Source organism: Caloenas nicobarica, chromosome 1 (genome assembly GCF_036013445.1).
Source record: "Caloenas nicobarica isolate bCalNic1 chromosome 1, bCalNic1.hap1, whole genome shotgun sequence".
NCBI classification, from domain to species: domain Eukaryota; kingdom Metazoa; phylum Chordata; class Aves; order Columbiformes; family Columbidae; genus Caloenas; species Caloenas nicobarica.
This window is the reverse complement of record NC_088245.1, coordinates 214163902-214181480: the sequence shown is the minus strand read 5'-3', so window position 1 is coordinate 214181480 and position 17579 is coordinate 214163902. Positions and strand designations below refer to the sequence as shown.

The following is a 17579-nucleotide window of genomic DNA, read 5'->3' as shown; positions in this document are numbered from 1 at the left end:
AAACTCTTCAGGGGTTTTTGTCAGTTGGCAAACTTCAATATTTTTATTAGAAGTTGTGCATCTTTTTGCTGCATCGTGCACTCTGCTTGTTCTGGGGTTCTGATATTAACACAAAGGAGTAAAAAGTCACAAAAGTAAAACCAAAAGCATGAGAGGGAAGTGTTCTGGATTTGATTGAAATCCCTGTTTCCTCAGAACAGCTCCACTCACGTCTCTTCATATTTTATGACGCTCATATATGCTCGGTCCTTTTTTAAGGCAGTTGGGTAAGCTGCAAGTTCACAATGGTTATTGGGCATTTAAATCTATCGATTGCTAATTGTTCAGACAGAAGAGCACAGTGTCCTGGCCAGGGCTCGGGAGAAATTGTATTTGTTCTGCTGGAAACCCGAGTTCTACTTTGGGAGCCAGATGTGCCATAAAGTCCATCCGATACCATAAAATGGTGACATTTATCTACAACTGTGCTCAGTTTTTCCCTGTATGTGGGGAAAGAAAAAATGAAATGCTTTCCGAACTGTAATGAAGCAGTCACCTGAAGATGAAAATCTTAATTTATCTGGGTTTTTTTTGTTTTAATTTTGGTTTTTTTTACTATTTCTGTGTTATCTTCCCCAGACAAGTGTCCATTGAGGAAGGAGAAAGAAAAGCCAAAGAGCTGAATGTAATGTTCATTGAAACTAGCGCAAAAGCGGGATACAATGTAAAACAGGTGAGAACGTGGTGGCTGAAACTGCTTCTGTTGGTCCATCCTTGTGGAACTAGAGACGTCCCAGCCGTGGGGAAACCTTTGCAAGGGGTGGCAGGGGGACGTTTGTGGTCTGTACGCAGCAAAGAATGTCTGAGTTGACTTGTGGGCTGAGCAGCAAATGACTCAGAGCTTCCTGAAGAAGCTTTGTGGGTGTGGAATCGTATTAGGAACAGTTTATTAGGGCCGTGGGGCATTGGAACAGGCTGCCCAGGGCAGTGGTGGAGTCACCATCCCTGGAGGGGTTGAAAATACACAGAGATGAGGTTCTCAGCGCCATGGGGCAGGGCCAGGGCTGGGGAAACAATTGGACTCAATGATCTTCAAAGTCTTTTCCAACCCAAACGATTCTATGATTCTATACCTCCCTGGATTCTTGCAAATCCAGATTTGGCGTTTAGCTTGAAGGGATTAAGGCATGAGCCAAAAAGTTGGGCGAACATCCATCCGAAGACCTTTTCTGATATCGATTCAGTGAATAAATGCGGGCAAACCAGTCGAGGAGGAGCGTGATGGCTCAGAATGCTTCCACGGGACAGTGAGACTGTGTAAGGTGGTGTTCCCACTCTATTGGAAAGCAAATATTCTTGGACGGACTAAGCTATTTATTTCTGGTAGATGATGAGTTGCCGTTGAGTCGTGGAAGCGGCGAAATGCCCTTTGAGCTGATGCAACTTGCAACAAAATCAGATTTTATGCTGCAAGATGAGCCGCAGCTCTTTAAATTCCCAAGTTGTAACACTTGTGCTAATGAAGACACATCACTCGGCAAGCGGTGAACTGGTGAAAGTAGGAAACGCCGGGGAACTCATCTGGTGTGTACAGGAAAGAAATCGTGTTTGAGCCTATTAGTTATGTAAGGAAATGTGCTCACTAGCAGATCTTGAATAGGGAATTAGAGCCGTACGTCCCTACTGACTCGGTACATAATGGGAAGCTGATTTTTATCATCCATCTTGTGATTTCTCATCTGGAATCGTGACTGACAAAGCATTTGGCAGCTGGTTTTATGGTAGGAAGAAGCGCAGGAGCACAAGGCGAAGACGTTCATTTTTGGGTGTCTCCACATATGTATATAATCACATAATGTATATTTTATATATAGTTACGCAAATAGTTTGCATGAAGAATTTTATCAAGGGTTGCTAAGACAGGTTTATAAATGACTCTGTGTGTTATATGCAGGACTAAAGGGTCCGTTATTAAAATATCCCTTGGCATTGTATATTAATAGCAAAATGATTCCCTCTCTAATAGAATAATTAGATGTGTTAAGTCAGTGCTGCCTTTAGCGCGTTAGCGAGCAGAAAAGCGTTCGCTTGCAGGGCCCACCAATTATCCTGCCACAACGCGGAGGCTGGTTTGTAATTAAAACTTGGATTCTGCGCTGGAATCTTTAATGTTTCCTTAGGCGAGGGGATGTGCGCTCAAGAGGGATGATGATGAAGACGATGCTGAAGCTCCGTGCTCCCTCTTTCCTTGAGGGAGCTGCTGATACATTTCCAGAAATCCATGTCTGAGCCTGTGAGGTCGCTCGTGGCTTTCGGGGCCGGTCAGAGCCCCGATGGTTCGAGACGTAAGCAGGAAAATCTCATATGCTGCGCCCCTAGTCCCTTTTGGAATAAAATGCCGTCGTTTAATAAAACGTGCTTTTTGAAGCTACCGCAGCCCTCGTCATGGAAGACAGTACCTCCATTTAATACGTTACGAAGGAACAAACTTCGTCTTTTTATATTTGATGCTGAAGCCATTCAGGGATCGTACTAATGAGACTGTCGGAGCATAAAGCTGTTTCTGTCGCTCTAGCTCCCTAGAGAAAAATCTCAGTTGTATAATGGAGGGCTCGACAAATTATGCCTCTGGTTTTAATTGCCAGGTGAGACTATTTCTGTAAGAAAATAGGTTTGGTGATAAGAATTGGCGGTGGGAACCTGGGGGCTACTTTCCTCTGTATTAAATGGAAGATTTAGTGTTCAGAGACAGAATTCTTGTTCTTCACTCACGCCAATGAACAGTAATATCTCCAAAACTTGGGGCTGTTGGGTATCTGTGAAACCATGACGGTGTCGCAGCATCATAATCCGAGTGGTTACGCTTGGACTCGATGATCCTGAGGTCTCTTCCAACCGAAATGATTCTGTATGTGGTATGGAGTCTTGTCAGAACTGGACAGATCTTAAAATGATTTAATTCTCCGTGTAAAATATCAAACCAAAAGATATGAGTGGTTACGCAAAAAGAACTAGAGATGGATTTTTCTCCTGCGTTTCGATCCTTGTGTTACAGGCCTGGGATTTTCAGGAACTTCAAAGCTGCGGAATATTTGAAACTCTCATTTTTTTATTAGTTTAATAAATAGTTGTTGAAACAATTCTCAAAGGATAAGACTAGATGACCTTTGAAGGTCCCTTCCAACACAAACTATTCTGTGATTCTCTGGCTTTTAATGCCACTAGTTATCTAGTTCTCTCTTTCCTTGCAGCTCCTCTATTGAAAGATATGAATTTATTTTACTGACTTGTCAATAAATTCTTCCCTAATGAAACTGGAAAGCATTTGGGTACAACTGCAGAATGGGTTTCTGTCCCGTAACCTGTATAAAATCTCTCTGAATGCAAATTTGACCTTCCTGTAACTGATAAATTGTACCCATAATAAATTCTGGTTCTGCAGAACAACGACCATCCACGTGAATTTTCATAGAGGATTTTTAATTCAGGTCTCAAATGATTTCCGAGACAAAGTCCGTATTTTGACTACACATAATGAAATACATCGATGTGAAAACAAAGATCACCTGGTGCCAGATACTAAATATTAACGTAAAGGTGAATCTTATGCTAGTCCACTTGTGTATAGGTTGAGATTTGGCAGTTACCACGCGTAGCTTTGATATGAAATGTGAGATCAGGGAACGTGAACTGGGTTGGGTTTGGTTGGTTGGTTTTTCTTCCGTGCGAAACTCTTGCCTGATGCTATTAAAGCTTCTCAGGTCGTCGGTGCTTCACTTGGCAGCCTTGAGCAGTTTAGAAAAGCCGACAAAACGCTGCTGTTTCCCCACCGTTCTCCTGGATCTGGACCTCGTGCCCTGGGTTAAAGGTGGCGAATGGCACGAGTGAATGCAGAAGGAGACTTGGGCTGGAGTTGAACCCCATGTCCTCCGTTTAAGGGAGTGGAGCATCTCCCGTGTGAGGAAAGGCTGAGGGAGCTGGGGCTCTGGAGCTTGGAGAAGAGGAGACTGAGGGGTGACCTCATTCATGGTGATCAATATGGAAAGGGGGAGTGTCAGGAGAATGGAGCCAGGCTCTTCTGGGTGACAGCCAGTGATAGGACAAGGGGCAATGGGTTCAAACTGGAACACAGGAGGTTCCACTTAAATATGAGAAGAAACTTCTTCCCGGTGAGGGTGCCAGAGCCTGGCCCAGGCTGCCCAGGGAGGTTGTGGAGTCTCCTTCTCTGCAGACATTCCAACCCGCCTGGACACCTTCCTGTGTAACCTCATCTGGGTGTTCCTGCTCCGGCGGGAGGATTGCACTGGATGAGCTTTCGAGGTCCCTTCCAATCCCTGACATTCTGTGTCTGTGTGTCCCTTCCAATCCCTGGCATCCTGGGATTCTGTTATTGGTTTCTTTGCATTTCCATCCCCTTCTCATTAAGGTTTTGCTTTCTGCGCAGTGTTGGGTGTAAACACCTTGATGTTACCAGTTCCAGAGCCAGCTCTGTTTTATACTAATGCCTCATGTCAGGCCCACCAAAGCTTCCTTGCTTTCTTTCCATCCTCTCTTTTAAGCGAGAAATGTGAATTCCAGTGTGGTACTGGGCACTGGGGAGGCCAAACCTCGAATCCTGGCGTCTGTTTTGGGCCCCTCACGCACATGCACTGGTTTACCTGGAATCCACAGGCCTGATGGAGACTTCAGTGGATGAAACGGCCTCAACTTGCACCAGGGGAGGTTGAGGTTGGATCTTGGGCACAATTTCTTCCCCAAAGAGCTGTGGGGCATTGGAACAGGCTGCCCAGGGCAGTGGTGGAGTCGCTATCCCTGGAGGGGTTGAAAATACACAGAGATGAGGTTCTCAGGGACATGGATCAGGGCCAGGGGGTGGGTTATGATCGGACTCAATGATCTTGAGGGTCTTTTCCAACCAAAATGATTCGGTGATTCTATTTGTATTGGCCCAGGGGATGCTGCCCATGAGGTTTCAGAATCGGTGTTTGCCCCATTAAGGGTATGGAAGAAGCTTAATTTCTTGTGCTACTTGGGGATAGTAATGGCTAAGACAGTCAGTGGAGAGCCAGGGTACTTTTGACCTTGTGTGCTACTTCTAGCTGCTTTTTCATCCTTTTCCGCTGGAAGGCAGGTCTGATAAGAGGAAAGGGCACTGTCTTCAGCTCCGTGCTCTCCACAGCTGTCCTACAAATCCAGAGTGCCCAACTTTATAGTGTGACTCCAGAAAGTGAGTTGCCCCAGACTTCAAACAGCACGTATTTCAATGCCGGCATCTTCCACCAACAAAGAAATAGAGGAGAACATGCTGCTGACGGTCTTTTTTTGCCATTCCCCTGTGGCATGAAAGGGGGTGGCTCAGGACAGCACTTAAGCTAACACAGTACTGGGGCTAGAGGTGGCTGTGAGTAACCTGGGGCTTGGTACAGAGGCTTGGAGGTGGATCTTCATCTAGAATCACAGAATCATTTTGGTTGGAAAAGACTTCCAAGATCACGGAGTCCCACCATTCCCCCAGCCCTGGCACTGCCCCATGTCCTGAGAACCTCATCTCTGTGTATTTTCAACCCCTCCAGGGATGGTGACTCCACCACTACCCTGGGCAGCCTGTTCCAATGCCCAACAGCCCTTTGGGGAAGAAATTGTTCCCCAGATCCAACCTCAACCTCCCCTGGCGCAACTTGAGGCTGCAGAGGGTTTGCAGCCTGTGCCGGTGCCGGACATGGCAGGCTTGCATTTTATGACTTCTCTGGCGCTTCTTTTGCCCAAGGACCAATCTGATGAGCTGCTGGGACAAGCCTCGTCTCTTCCAGTTGCACATTTGAACTGGATTGTAACACACAGCTGCCATCTGCTCTTGGATCTGTCAAAGTCAACTGCCTGAAAGGAGCTTGGAGCCAGGGGGGGTCGGGCTCTGCTCCCCAGGAACAAGCGCCAGGACCAGAGGAAACGGCCTCAAGTTGCACCAGGGGAGGTTGAGGTTGGATCTGGGGAACAATTTCTTGCCCAAAGGGCTGTGGGGCATTGGAACAGGCTGCCCAGGGCAGTGCTGGAGTCACCATCCCTGGAGGGGCTGGACAGACGGAGATGAGGTTCTCAGGGACATGGGGCAGTGCCAGGGCTGTGGGAACGGTTGGACTCGATGATCTTGAGGGGCTTTTCTAACCAAAATGGTTCTGTGATTCCAAGGCAGAGCTGTCTCAGGTCACCAAGGTCCTCTGCACTCACTGTTCCTTCTGGCTCTGGGGAGAGGGGGTGTTGAAGGAAAAAGGAGTGGATGATATTACAGAGTAAAAACGGTGATAGTTTTATTCTGGGCTTAAACCGATGCAATAAAGGGGGAAAAATGGCTTTTGCATCCCACAGGTTTTAGCAGACACTGATTGCCAAGGGAGCCTTAAGACTGAGAAGCAGATAACTTGCTTCAGTTAATGCAGAGAATTGTAGTGTCTGATTCATTTTATTTACCAGCCCTGAATAAGCTTTGAAAGACCTTGAGCTTCAGTCTCTATCTGGGCAGTCTGTGTTTTACAAAATCTTTTTGTTAGTCTGTGCGTTTCATGCCCAGAATATGTCAGGGTTCATTTCAGCGTCTCGTAGGGGTGGGAGAGCCCCGATCCCTCTGTCCCGTGGTACCCGACGCGCTCCACGTTCGCTCTCAAAGAGCCTCAATGTGCCATTTGGCACAAAAACTTTCTCTTTTCTTCGCAGCAGCGAAGGGGCCGCGGCCCCTCGATCGACCCCGTTTTCACATCCCACAACTCGGCTCTTGCTCCTCTCTTCTTATTTTTGTCCGTCTGATGGGCGAAAATTATTCTTCGAGTTGCGCCGCTCTCCTCAGAGAATGAGAATTAGGGAAATGTTTCGCGGTGGGGAACAGGCTTTTCCATCTGGACCGCGATCCCTCCTGTCCTTTCCATATCGCTGCGGTGAAAACATTTTATTTTTCATGTCTCCAGTCGTTTGTGACACTGATCTGCTGGGGATTTATCGGCTGGAGCAGTAGGAAAGGCACAATTTGGCAAATACCTTCAAACTAATGGCGAGAGATGAAGGTTTGTGTGTGGGGTTTTTTTTCTTCTTTTTTCTTTTTTTTCCAGAGTTTAATCAGGAGGGAGGTCGCAGGGTTGAAATAGAGACTTGATGCATCTCAGTTTTCCAGCCAGCTGTGTTTAACTCCCACCTAAAGTCCAGAATTCTCGCCAATACGTGGATTTTTATTCATAAACACGCGTGCACAAATAGATACGCGTGTATGTGCGTGTATATATACACTATATTACATGCATATATATGCGTGACTTTTTCAGCGCTGCGAAGCTGGAAGGTCCCTGCGTCGAAAGCTCCTTTGGAACCATCAGGAACTTTCCCTAATTGGATTTGTTCCCGTATGCTGGGGCTGATAAGCGGAAGATTAATAAGAAAAAAGTTGATTTTTTTTTTTTTTTTTTTTCCTCCTTAGTCACCAAATTCTTTTTTTTTTTTTTGTCATCGAAAGAATTTAGAGGAGAAATACTGCTGAAGGCGTCATTTTATTCCTGGTCTTCATGTAAAGAAAGGATTAGTGTATTTTCAACACTCGGCCTTTCTGTCAGCAGCTCGGTTTACATTTCAATTTAAATTCCAGTTGACTCTCATCAATAGCGGGTTTTTTTAAGGCTCCCCCACCTCCTCCCCTCCATAAACCGCATCCCTGCATATTGTACAAGGGGGAAATAGAATAAATAGCAATGCCGCAGTTTAAAATGATTTTTTTTTAAAATGCTTTTTTCCACCTGGGATGGCAAAGAGCTGCACGAAGTGATGCATTTCCTTCTTTCTGATAGAGCAAAGATGTCAAGCGAGCAGCTTCATTTAGGCCCAATCTGGTAGGATTTTGCCAAAATCTGTTGTGTGTCCGCCCCTAGAACTGATGAGAGGGATTTTCTTTTTTCTCTCCCCCTTCTGAAAGTGTAACTTTAGCTGGAATTTGAATATTTTGCAATGCAGCCTGGTGACCTTCCCATAATCCTTTTATTTTTTTTGCCCCCAGAAGTCATGAAGCTGTTTTCCCTTCATAAAACTGAAGTTAAGATCCTTTGATCAACCTGTGAAATCTCCCTGAATATTGAACATTTTGAGAGTAGAAGGAATTTGAGGGACAAAGCCCATTAAAAGGAGGAAAGTCAGAACCTTCTGTACCCAAACGTGATCAAGTCATGAAGCTTATTGAAGATTTAAAGACAAATAAAACATTGCTTATGGGTTCAAATATAGTACTGAAACTTTTAAGGCTTCCAGAGGAAGATGAGATTGAACCTCAATTACTTGATCATCTCCAAGATGCAGAAAAACCTTGTAATGAATAGTCTAGTGCTACAGTGAGTGAACAAGAAGCCTTTGGAAAAGTAATAAAGCTAAAAAGGTTGGCAGTGCTGTCCGCTTTATCTGATCGGAACGGCAAGGAAAAGCAATGGGACATCGCTCGGAAAGTCCGTGGCCTCTTTCTTCCCCCCTGTTTCATTCTTAGAACCCAAAACGCTCCTGTCTGTCCGGTTTAAAATGCTCGCGAAACGATGGTCGCGTTGCTTTTTTGCACAGAGTTGAAGAGCGGTGACGAGGTGAGGCGAGCGGATCAAGTACCAAGTGGCGAACTTGAATTTTATAGGGTGTTTTTTGGACAAGGGTTACAATTAGATCAATGTTTAGCTTCTCCCTGTGCCAAAATGATCTTAATTCTGACCAGAAGCCTCTCTTACCTTTATATTTTTGGGTGGTCGTGCATTCCTGCCGTCTGTGGCTTAGCATCACTTTAGCGTCCGGGATTTTGACATGATCTCCGTTACTTTGGTATATGAGAATTTGCCTGAACTTTTCGGTGAGAGTGGGAAATGCCAGAAGTTAATAGAAACTTAGAGGGGGATATTAAGCTTTTTCGCTTTGAAATCGTTGTCTAAAATGAGTGAGATACATCAAGGACCGGCTTCTCGGACCCTTTTCGTCGTCTCGGTCCAGATTTCAGTGGTGTTGCTGTTGGTGAGAAAGGGGTGAGGATGCCAGAGATTCGTTTGAAGGGAATTTATTAAGCTGACTTTGTCAGCTTGATGTTTTCCTGGCATCATTTGGACGCTCGGGGCTGAACATTTTGGAAAAGCGCTTGGGCGCTGATCTGCAAAGCTGTTCAGGTACCTACGTTCGTAATATAACCAGAGCGACAGCAGCTCGGCTCCAGTTTTGCTGGAAATCGAGTCACTGGGAGTAAGTGGTTTAGCTTTGTGTCGTTTGAGGGCTGAGATAATGCGCAGTAATGTTAATTTAACGCATTAAGGCTGAGGTCTGACTTGCACCAAGCGTTTTGGGGTTCCCGAGCTGCTGTTGGGGGGATTTTAACGCACTCCTCTCATGTCCTGGATGCTTGATATGCACAGGGAAGAAATACACAACAGTAAGAATGTCTTTAATGGTATAAAAAGATTAATTCAATATATATCAGGTGTGTGCTGAGCACATCAGCATGGGACCAAAACTCTACTAGGGCTGTTCTCCCAAAGTAAGAAACAATTATGTGATTATTTGACAACGGTGATGAAGAGCAAAGGTTGTTCATCCATCAGATTCATCCCATCTTCCTGCGCACGCGCTCGCCGAGGCACACAAAAAAGAGAACGTTCGTGTTGAAACTTCTGTTTTCCTACCGACCGAACACGGCAACTTCTCGGAGCAATCGGACTCGGCTGAAGGACGGTCTCTCATTTTGGGGGACTCGGGACGTTCAAGTGAATTTTAATGATTTAATAGTGGGTGAATCTGTAGGATCCTCGCCCGGGGGTTGGAGAAAAGCCACGTGGCGGGAACCCCAAATCTGAGCCTCGGGGACAAAGGTAGAAATGCAGGAGAGGGAATCGATCACCTTCAGTCTTATTTCTCGGCCTCCTTCAAGTGGAATAAAACCGTGAAGGGAGTTTGGAGGGAATATTGTGCTGGGAAATTGGGGACAATATCTAAGTGAGAGGCAGAGCAAGGTATTTGGGATCGCAAATGCGCTCGGTGTTTGTGTTCTGTGTTTTATACCCTGAGTGCGAGCTGGACGTGGGGTAGCGATGGAGTTGGGTACCGGAGGTTGAGAGCGATCAGAAAAGCATTGGGCAAATTCCTGAAAGAAAGACCCTCGATCTAGTTCATCGAGAACCTGAACCACAGATACGCGGAGCCTGGAAGAAGATGCTGGGGGGGTATCGTTCCATACATCCCCTTTTCTGACCCTGTTACCTGCCAGCTTGGCCAATATCGGTGACAACGGATGTTGCGTTTGATTTTTATCGCTGCGTCCGTGCTCGTGTGTCACTAATAGTCTGTGGAGGTGTGAAGGTCGAGTTCCCACCGGATGCGGGGACGTTGTTGGGCTCCGTGACAGGTCTGAGGTGGAAACGCTGGATTCCAAACACAGCGTCTTTGCAGAGAAGGTGCTGGAAGGTCCGCGGCTTGTAGCCATTAACATTTGATCTTCAATAACATCCAAAAAAAAAGCGGTTTTCCATTTCCTGAGCATAAAGGTTATATTTGGTGTCAGGCTTTTTGGTGGCAGCAGCGTAAATAGTACTGAGGGCTGCATTGAATCATTGTTTGAACTGTATCAACCGGGGTGCACGCTCCTTAAAGTACAATTGTTTTGATCTGTTCCCTGTGTGGGTTTTTTTTTTTTGTCTTTTTGCAGCTTTTCCGACGCGTGGCAGCTGCCTTGCCTGGAATGGAAAGCACACAAGACAAAAGTAGAGAAGACAGTATCCTTTATGCCTTTGAGCAGTGGCAAAGCGCTGCCAGGCGTCACCGCGGACGAGGAGAATGCGGGGTCTGAATAACAAAGACGAAGAAGGAGGGAGCGATATCTCTCCTGCAACCCTCGCTCAGCTTATGGACACCCCAAAAAGAGGCTTGAGAGGGGGAACGGGGGCAAGTAACCCTTGAAATAATGAGAAAGAAGGTTTGGTTGGATATAAAAGGACTAAGGGGCGTTGAGGGCGTTGGGCTCTTCTCCCAAAGAACAAGCGCCAGGACGGGAGGAAACGGCCTCAAGTTGTGCCAGGGGAGGTTGAGGTTGGATGTGGGGAACAATTTCTTGCCCAAAGGGCTGTGGGGCATTGGAACAGGCTGCCCAGGGCAGTGCTGGAGTCACCATCCCTGGAGGGGTTGAAAAGATGTATAAATTAGGCTTTTAGGGGACACGGGTTAGTGCCAGATTTAGGTTACAGTTAGGCTGGCTTTTAAGGGTCTCCAGCCAAAGTGATTCTATGATTCTAAGTAGGGATGTGATGTTAGGGCTGTGAGGTAGTACAAAAAAAAATTACGATGAGTGTATGAAAACTGAAGGGAAGGCAACAAGAAGGTGCAGAAGGGTGCAAACGGGTCCAGAATGATTCTTTACTTGATGTTAGAGCAGGATGGATGTGGGGAAGGAAGAGGGACTGTGGATTGGGGGAAAACAGTTGCAAAGAGGCCTGAAAAACAACTGTGGCTCTTGCAGAACCCTAGAAGGAAGTAGGTTGGAAAGGGCCTCTGGAGGTTCATTCTCCAACCCTCCTGCTCAAAGGAGGGCTGAATCTGAAATCAGACCAGTTTCTCAGGGTCACGTTTGAGGAAACATGAGGAATCTCCAAAGATGGCGATCCCGCAACCCCCCAGGGCAGCCCGGCTTGACCCCAGCCAGCTCTGGACCGGTGTTTGTGTGATGGGAGGGAGGAGAAGACTCGGCTAAAGGTTTGGGTTGAAGGACCTTCCCAGCTCCCCCAGTGCCCCCCTGCCATGAGCAGGGACATCTGCACCAGCTCAGGTTGCTCAGAGCCCCGTCCAGCCTGGCCTGCGATGTCTCCAGGGATGGTTCATCCACCACCTCTCTGGCCAACCTGGGACAGGCTCTCACCACCCTCAGGGCCAACAATTCCTTCCTCATGTCCGGCCTGGATTTCCCCTCCTTTAGTTTAAAACCATCACCCCTTGTCGTATGGCAACAGGCCCTGCTCAAAAGTCTGTCCCCATCTTTCTTCTCGGCCGCTTTTAAGCACTGAAAGGCCACACTAAGGTCTCCCCGGAGCTTCTCTTCTCCAGCTGAACAGCCCAGCTCTCTCAGCCTGTCCTCCCAGCAGAGCTGTTCCAGCCTCGGGTCATTTTTGGGGCTCCTCTGGCCCCTCTGCAGCAGGTAAATGGAGGAGAAATGGTGCCTTGGAGGAAAGATGCGGCAGAACTGTGGGAGGGGAACAAGTTTGGTGCTGAAACTCCATCCCCTGCGTGAGGGAAAGGCCGATTTGTAAAGCTGTGGATTGCGACTGCGAAGGCACAAGCTTTGTGCGCTACAGACTAGAACGATCAAAAATATTTTGTAATGCAGGTCAGCAAAAGGTTAATGAGCAACAATCTTTATTAATGAGGGTGGTGGTAGAATGCTGAGGCGCTGGCTGATGGTTTCTCTGTCGGGGTGTTTGATCACGGTCTCTATAAACGGGAGCGCAATAGGGGCACTTTGAATTCATCTTTCTGCAGCCTGCAGATAGCAGAAATTGCATACGATTGTCTCCCAGACAGCTGCGCTAGGATTAACGAGGGGGATTTTCCTTAGGGTTGGTTTTTTTTTGCAGAACATGGAGGGTTCAAGGAACTCAAACTGCTCGTGCTCGGTGACAAAACTCTGGGCGCTCATTTTGAGCATCTCTAGCTCTTAAATGTTCATGGAGGTTTAGATCAGGCAAGCAAATGAGCCAAATATTTGAGGTGGATTATCGGTCTGTTCCCTTTTTGTGTTTATATCCCCTCACCTCTGTAAAAAGCAGCTTCAGGCCCCTAAAGAGCGAAGTTGGAAGCACCAGCTGTGCGACCTCTTTGCCTCTGTGTTAACCGATAAGAGAAACGCTTGAGACTTGTGCCGAGCGAGCTGGGTTTGAGGATTAGCGTTCAAAGCTCCTCCCGTGAAAGGCGACATAAGTGTTGTGACCGTCGGGTGTCCCTTGGCAATCCGAGTGCCAGCAAGGGAGCGGCTCGTCGCAGGCTGGTGCTGAGCAGCCAGCTCTCCGGCGACCCCGTGTTCTTGCTGCGTATGAGCCGCCATTCGATGATCCTGAGGGTCTTTTCCAACCAAAACGATTCTGTGATTGTGAGGGGTGAGTTCAGGAAGGTGGCGGGGGGGAGTTTGGTTGGTGGTGGGGTGAACGAAGTGATTTAATGAGAGGAAAGATTGGGAGAGTTCAGGGTGGCACATGTCTGCCGGCTGGGGGTGGTGGAAGGTACTTGAGGGCGCAGCACGAGGAGGAATATTCTGCCACGGATTATCTTGGCAGAGCACACGCTGCCAGTTGTACTGGGATTGTCCTCCTGTGCTGGGCACTGGGGAGGCCAAACCGCGAATCCTGGGGTCGGTTTTGGGCCCCTCAGCTCAGGGCTCAAAATGGCGGCACCAGAATCACCTCAGGGCTCAAAATGGCGGCACCAGAATCACCTCAGGGCTCAAAATGGCAGCACCAGAATCACCTCAGAACACAAAATGGCGGCCCCAGGGGCACCAAAATCCCCTCAGGGCTCAAAATGGCAGCCAGAGGGGTGGTGGGGTCACCTCACACCAAGAAAGGCCTTGAGGGGCTGGAGCGAGTTGAGAGAAGGGAACGGAGCTGGGGAAGGGGCTGGAGCACAAGTGTGATGGGAGCGGCTGAGGGAGCTGGGGGTTCAGCTGGAGAACAGGAGCTGAGGGGAGACCTTCTGATCTCTGACCTGCCTGAAAGGAGCTTGGAGCCAGGGGGGGTCGGGCTCTGCTCCCCAGGAACAAGCGGCAGGACCAGAGGAAACGGCCTCAAGTTGCGCCAGGGGAGGTTGAGGTTGGATCTGGGGAACAATTTCTTCCCCAAAGGGCTGTGGGGCATTGGAACAGGCTGCCCAGGGCAGTGCTGGAGTCACCATCCCTGGAGGGGTTGGACAGACGGACATGAGGTTCTCAGGGACGTGGGGCAGTGCCAGGGCTGGGGAACGGTTGGACTTGAAGATCTTGAGGGTCTTTTCCAACCAAAGTGATTCCGTGATTCTATTCACACCAAACAGCCTCTCCTGCCCCCCCACCGGGTGCGGGAAGTACCCAAGTGTTTGATTTGAAGTGACGTGCCCTTCCCTGGGTTCCTCCAGCTCTCTGCTGTCTCCAGGGCTTCGTCCTTCGAGCCAGTGGGTCGATCCCCTCCTGGGTTCCCACCAGCTCTCGGTGCTGGAAAACTGAATCTCGCAGCGATTTGCAGCTGGAGGTTTCCAAGCTCTTACTGGCTCCTTCTAGAAATGGTGATTAGACCCTTCAGCATGTAGATCTTTAATTACTGCAGCGAGGGGTTTGGAACAAGGAGGGATCGCTGGGGAAGAGCAGAGCCTGGTTAGAGATAGACATTTGGGGTCTGACATTAAATGCTGAGAAACCTCTATCTTGGGTCTTTTCAAAAGCTCTTAAAATTACTTTTCAAGTTATACTGAAAAAAAAAAAAATCCTGCCCTACCTGTGCTTGGTGGGGAGCCCACATTGGAAATGTATTTGCCTTAACTCTTTTTTTTTTTTTCCAGTGATTGACATAAAACTGGAAAAGCCTCAAGAGCAGCCTGTCAGTGAAGGAGGCTGTTCCTGCTAATACCGCGTGGCTTCTCCATTTTCTCCAGAACATCACTGCTTTCCCTCCCTTGATTCTTCATTGACTGCAGTGTGAATATTGGCTTGAACCTTCCCCTTTCAGTAATAACGTATCGCAGTTCATCATCGCTGGCTGTCTCGTGGAGATGATCTATTAGCTTCACAAGCACACACACACACACAAAGAAAATGTCAGTGTCTTCATTATTTATAAGAAAAAAAAAAAAAAGCCAAAATATTCCAGCGTATTCTAGTTATGACTTTAAAAAAGGAAAAAAAAAATAGGTACAATTTCTTAATATTTGTTCCTTTTTTTAATATGATGTTGCACTTTGAAATGGTGGTGACTGAGTAAGTTTGGAATTGGACTTAGACGAGATGTACGTGCAGAACGGTGGCGAATCTCACCCGTTTGATTTCGCTGACAAACCGGGAGCGACTTAGGTGGCGTATGCCAAGGGTTAAACGCTTATCCTTACAATAATAATAATAAAATTAAAACCAAGCTCTTAATCTTTTGAGCAGAGACAGTCTTGATTGGTCTTCAAACCCCCAGATGGGGGTTTTGACACCACCAAAGGCTTCTGGATTTTTTAGTTCTTGCAGAGGCAACGTGAACACATTTCCAGGAGAGGATATTGAGAAACACAAAGTGTCTTTCTGAACGGGACAAGCGGCTTTTGGAGGGTTCGGGGGCAAGGAAAGGGTGGATGTGCATTAGCAAAAACACTTGCAGGAAACAGGGAAATACGTTTTGAGTGCAAGATGAGTTTTAAGAGCATTTTTTTTTTTTTAATGTAGAACACCGGTGAATTATTAGCACCCGAGAGATGGGAACGTAACGTTTCAGGTCTTTGGAGGAGAAAGCGTTTTGCTTCTTATTTTTATTAATTTTTTTTAATTTCTTTTAGGGGGAAATCTTAAGTGAAGTCGGGCCTGGCGCTAAAAGCAGCCAGAGCGGATTGAAACCTTGAAATTTGGCAGAAACGAATGCGAGAGCAGCTGGACGAAGCCAGCGGAGACGCTCGCGGGGCACGGAATCGGGGATCGCGCCCCGTTTTCCATAGCGTTGGTCGTAGGTGGGCTGGGGAATGGGTGTTTGCTTTGATCGGACCCAAATCTAGTTGAGAGCTCGTAGACGGAAAGGGAGTTAAATAGGATGGAAACCAACTTCTGATTATGCAGATCGATGCCTTTATTTTTTAGCGTTTTTTTTTTTACGTTCGGTCTTCCGAGTTGGTTTAGTTCGGTTCGCTAGAGCTGTATAGTTTGGTTAAATGACGAGTAATTTAGTTTTCTATTTAACTAGGCTTACAATTAACCTTTTTTTTTTTCTTTGATATTTATTTCTTCGCTTAATTATTTTTTACTCTTTCCAGTCATTTTGCTGAGGAATCTGTGTAGAGCTTTGCTGATGTTGCGAGATGTAGCTACCCGAGAAACACAGAATCGAACACACTAGAAGTGCACCCTTTTAATCTTTACTAGTCATTGTGAAGTTGCTGTGTAAGTTAATAAACACAATTGTAAATACATTGTTTGCTGGGCGAAGACGGAGTTAACGGTGCAGGAAGGAATTCTCGAGTCTGCGTCGCGATTGCGACTTCAAGGAACAATTGCAAAGTTTCAATCTTCAGGCTCCTCCTTTGTTCCCTTCCGCCCCTTCTTAAAATAACCAAGCGGGGAAGAGAAAGGGAATTGTCCTCACTACCACTTTGACCGGGGAAATGGGCATAAAAGATGTGGAATTCCGAATTCCTGAAATGAATGTTAGACCCGTGCCCTGCCCTGGGGTTTTAGCGACTCTGCACGCCGGTAACTTAAAGGCAGAACGAGCTGTAAAGTGCTTTTCTAACGCAATATTAAAAAGGCGAGTTTTTTTTTTTTGACGTGGCATGTCTTGAAATAAACATCCAATGATATGTGACAAAGGATCATTCTTTATTTAAAAGAAACTCTCGGGGGGAAGGAAACCTGACTGCTTTTCCTGTATTGTCCTGTTCTTAACTGTGCAGAAACGGTTCATCTCGCTGCTTTTTTTTTTGGTTCTCTTTCCTTTGGTCCTTACATTGGTCGCCATTTGGCTGTTTTCCACAAGCGCCTCCTTTTTTTCACTCCCGATATAACCAAACCCACGTGTTTCCCACGGTTTTAAGCTTTAAGCACTGGATTCGCAAGGAGCAGCTTAGAACGTGCCCATCGGGGAGCAGGTTTGTTCCATGGACAAGGTACAAATTGCTCTCAAATAAAAAAAGGTTCCGCAAGGACCAGTCGTCGCTCATTTGGCTTCTATCTCCCGAGGGCTGCTGGGGACAGCCAGGTATGTTTTTAATTAATTTAACGTACGCCCTTGCTGATTAATCCATGCTTAACATGACTGCAGGACTTGATCCTGTCCTAAACCCGGTTTTCCAGTGAAAAGCCACCTCCGCAGCGAGCACAGGAGCAACGTGGCTTTGGTTTTATTTGCACCATAATTCCTCGCGCCGTGCGTCTTAGCGGATTTTTAAGTGTTAATTTTCTTTCACTCCACCGCCTTGGCCGGTAGAGCCGCAGGAACAACCATTTTAAAGCTGATTTTTTTGTAAACAGTGAAGGTTTCTGCTCCGTTTCTTTTCTCATCCCCGCTCTGGCTTGGTCGTTGTACAGTACATGACGCAGCTATTCCATTACTCACGTTTTGTCTTGATCCGAGTAGTCGAAGAAATTATATAAGGGGGGGGCGAAAAAAAGGTTCCTTCATGTTGGAATGTCACCGGTACCTCAGCTCTGTTCGATAATACGAAACGACGATGGCAACGGCGAAAATCCTTAGCGCTTGAACTAAATAAATACCTGTCTCATTGGAAAGCTCTGGGTCTCTTCTCTAAGTACGTCCAGACCGCAGGTTCGTGGGGGTGAAAAGGGGCAAAAGTAAGTTGTTTGGGTTTTTTTTTTTTTGAGGGAAGATGGTGGAGTTGTGTGCTTATTGTCCCTCCGGTTC

At 47.0% G+C, this 17579-nt stretch overlaps 1 protein-coding gene across 2 annotated transcripts in view; it reads left to right on the top strand.

The window, feature by feature from the left end:
• The window catches only part of RAB6A (RAB6A, member RAS oncogene family), a 57403-nt gene extending 39964 nt beyond the window's left edge, over nucleotides 1–17439 (top strand). The window contains exons 6-8 of one of the 2 annotated variants that reach the window (XM_065654338.1): nucleotides 619–712; nucleotides 10670–10736; nucleotides 14533–17439. In XM_065654338.1, coding sequence (XP_065510410.1) covers nucleotides 619–712; nucleotides 10670–10736; nucleotides 14533–14597 — 226 coding nt within the window. In that variant the 3' untranslated portion in view covers nucleotides 14598–17439. The remainder of the gene's footprint in view (nucleotides 1–618; nucleotides 713–10669; nucleotides 10737–14532) is intronic. The other variant, XM_065654329.1, reaches the window with a different exon arrangement.
• Nucleotides 17440–17579: the final 140 nt, after the last annotated feature.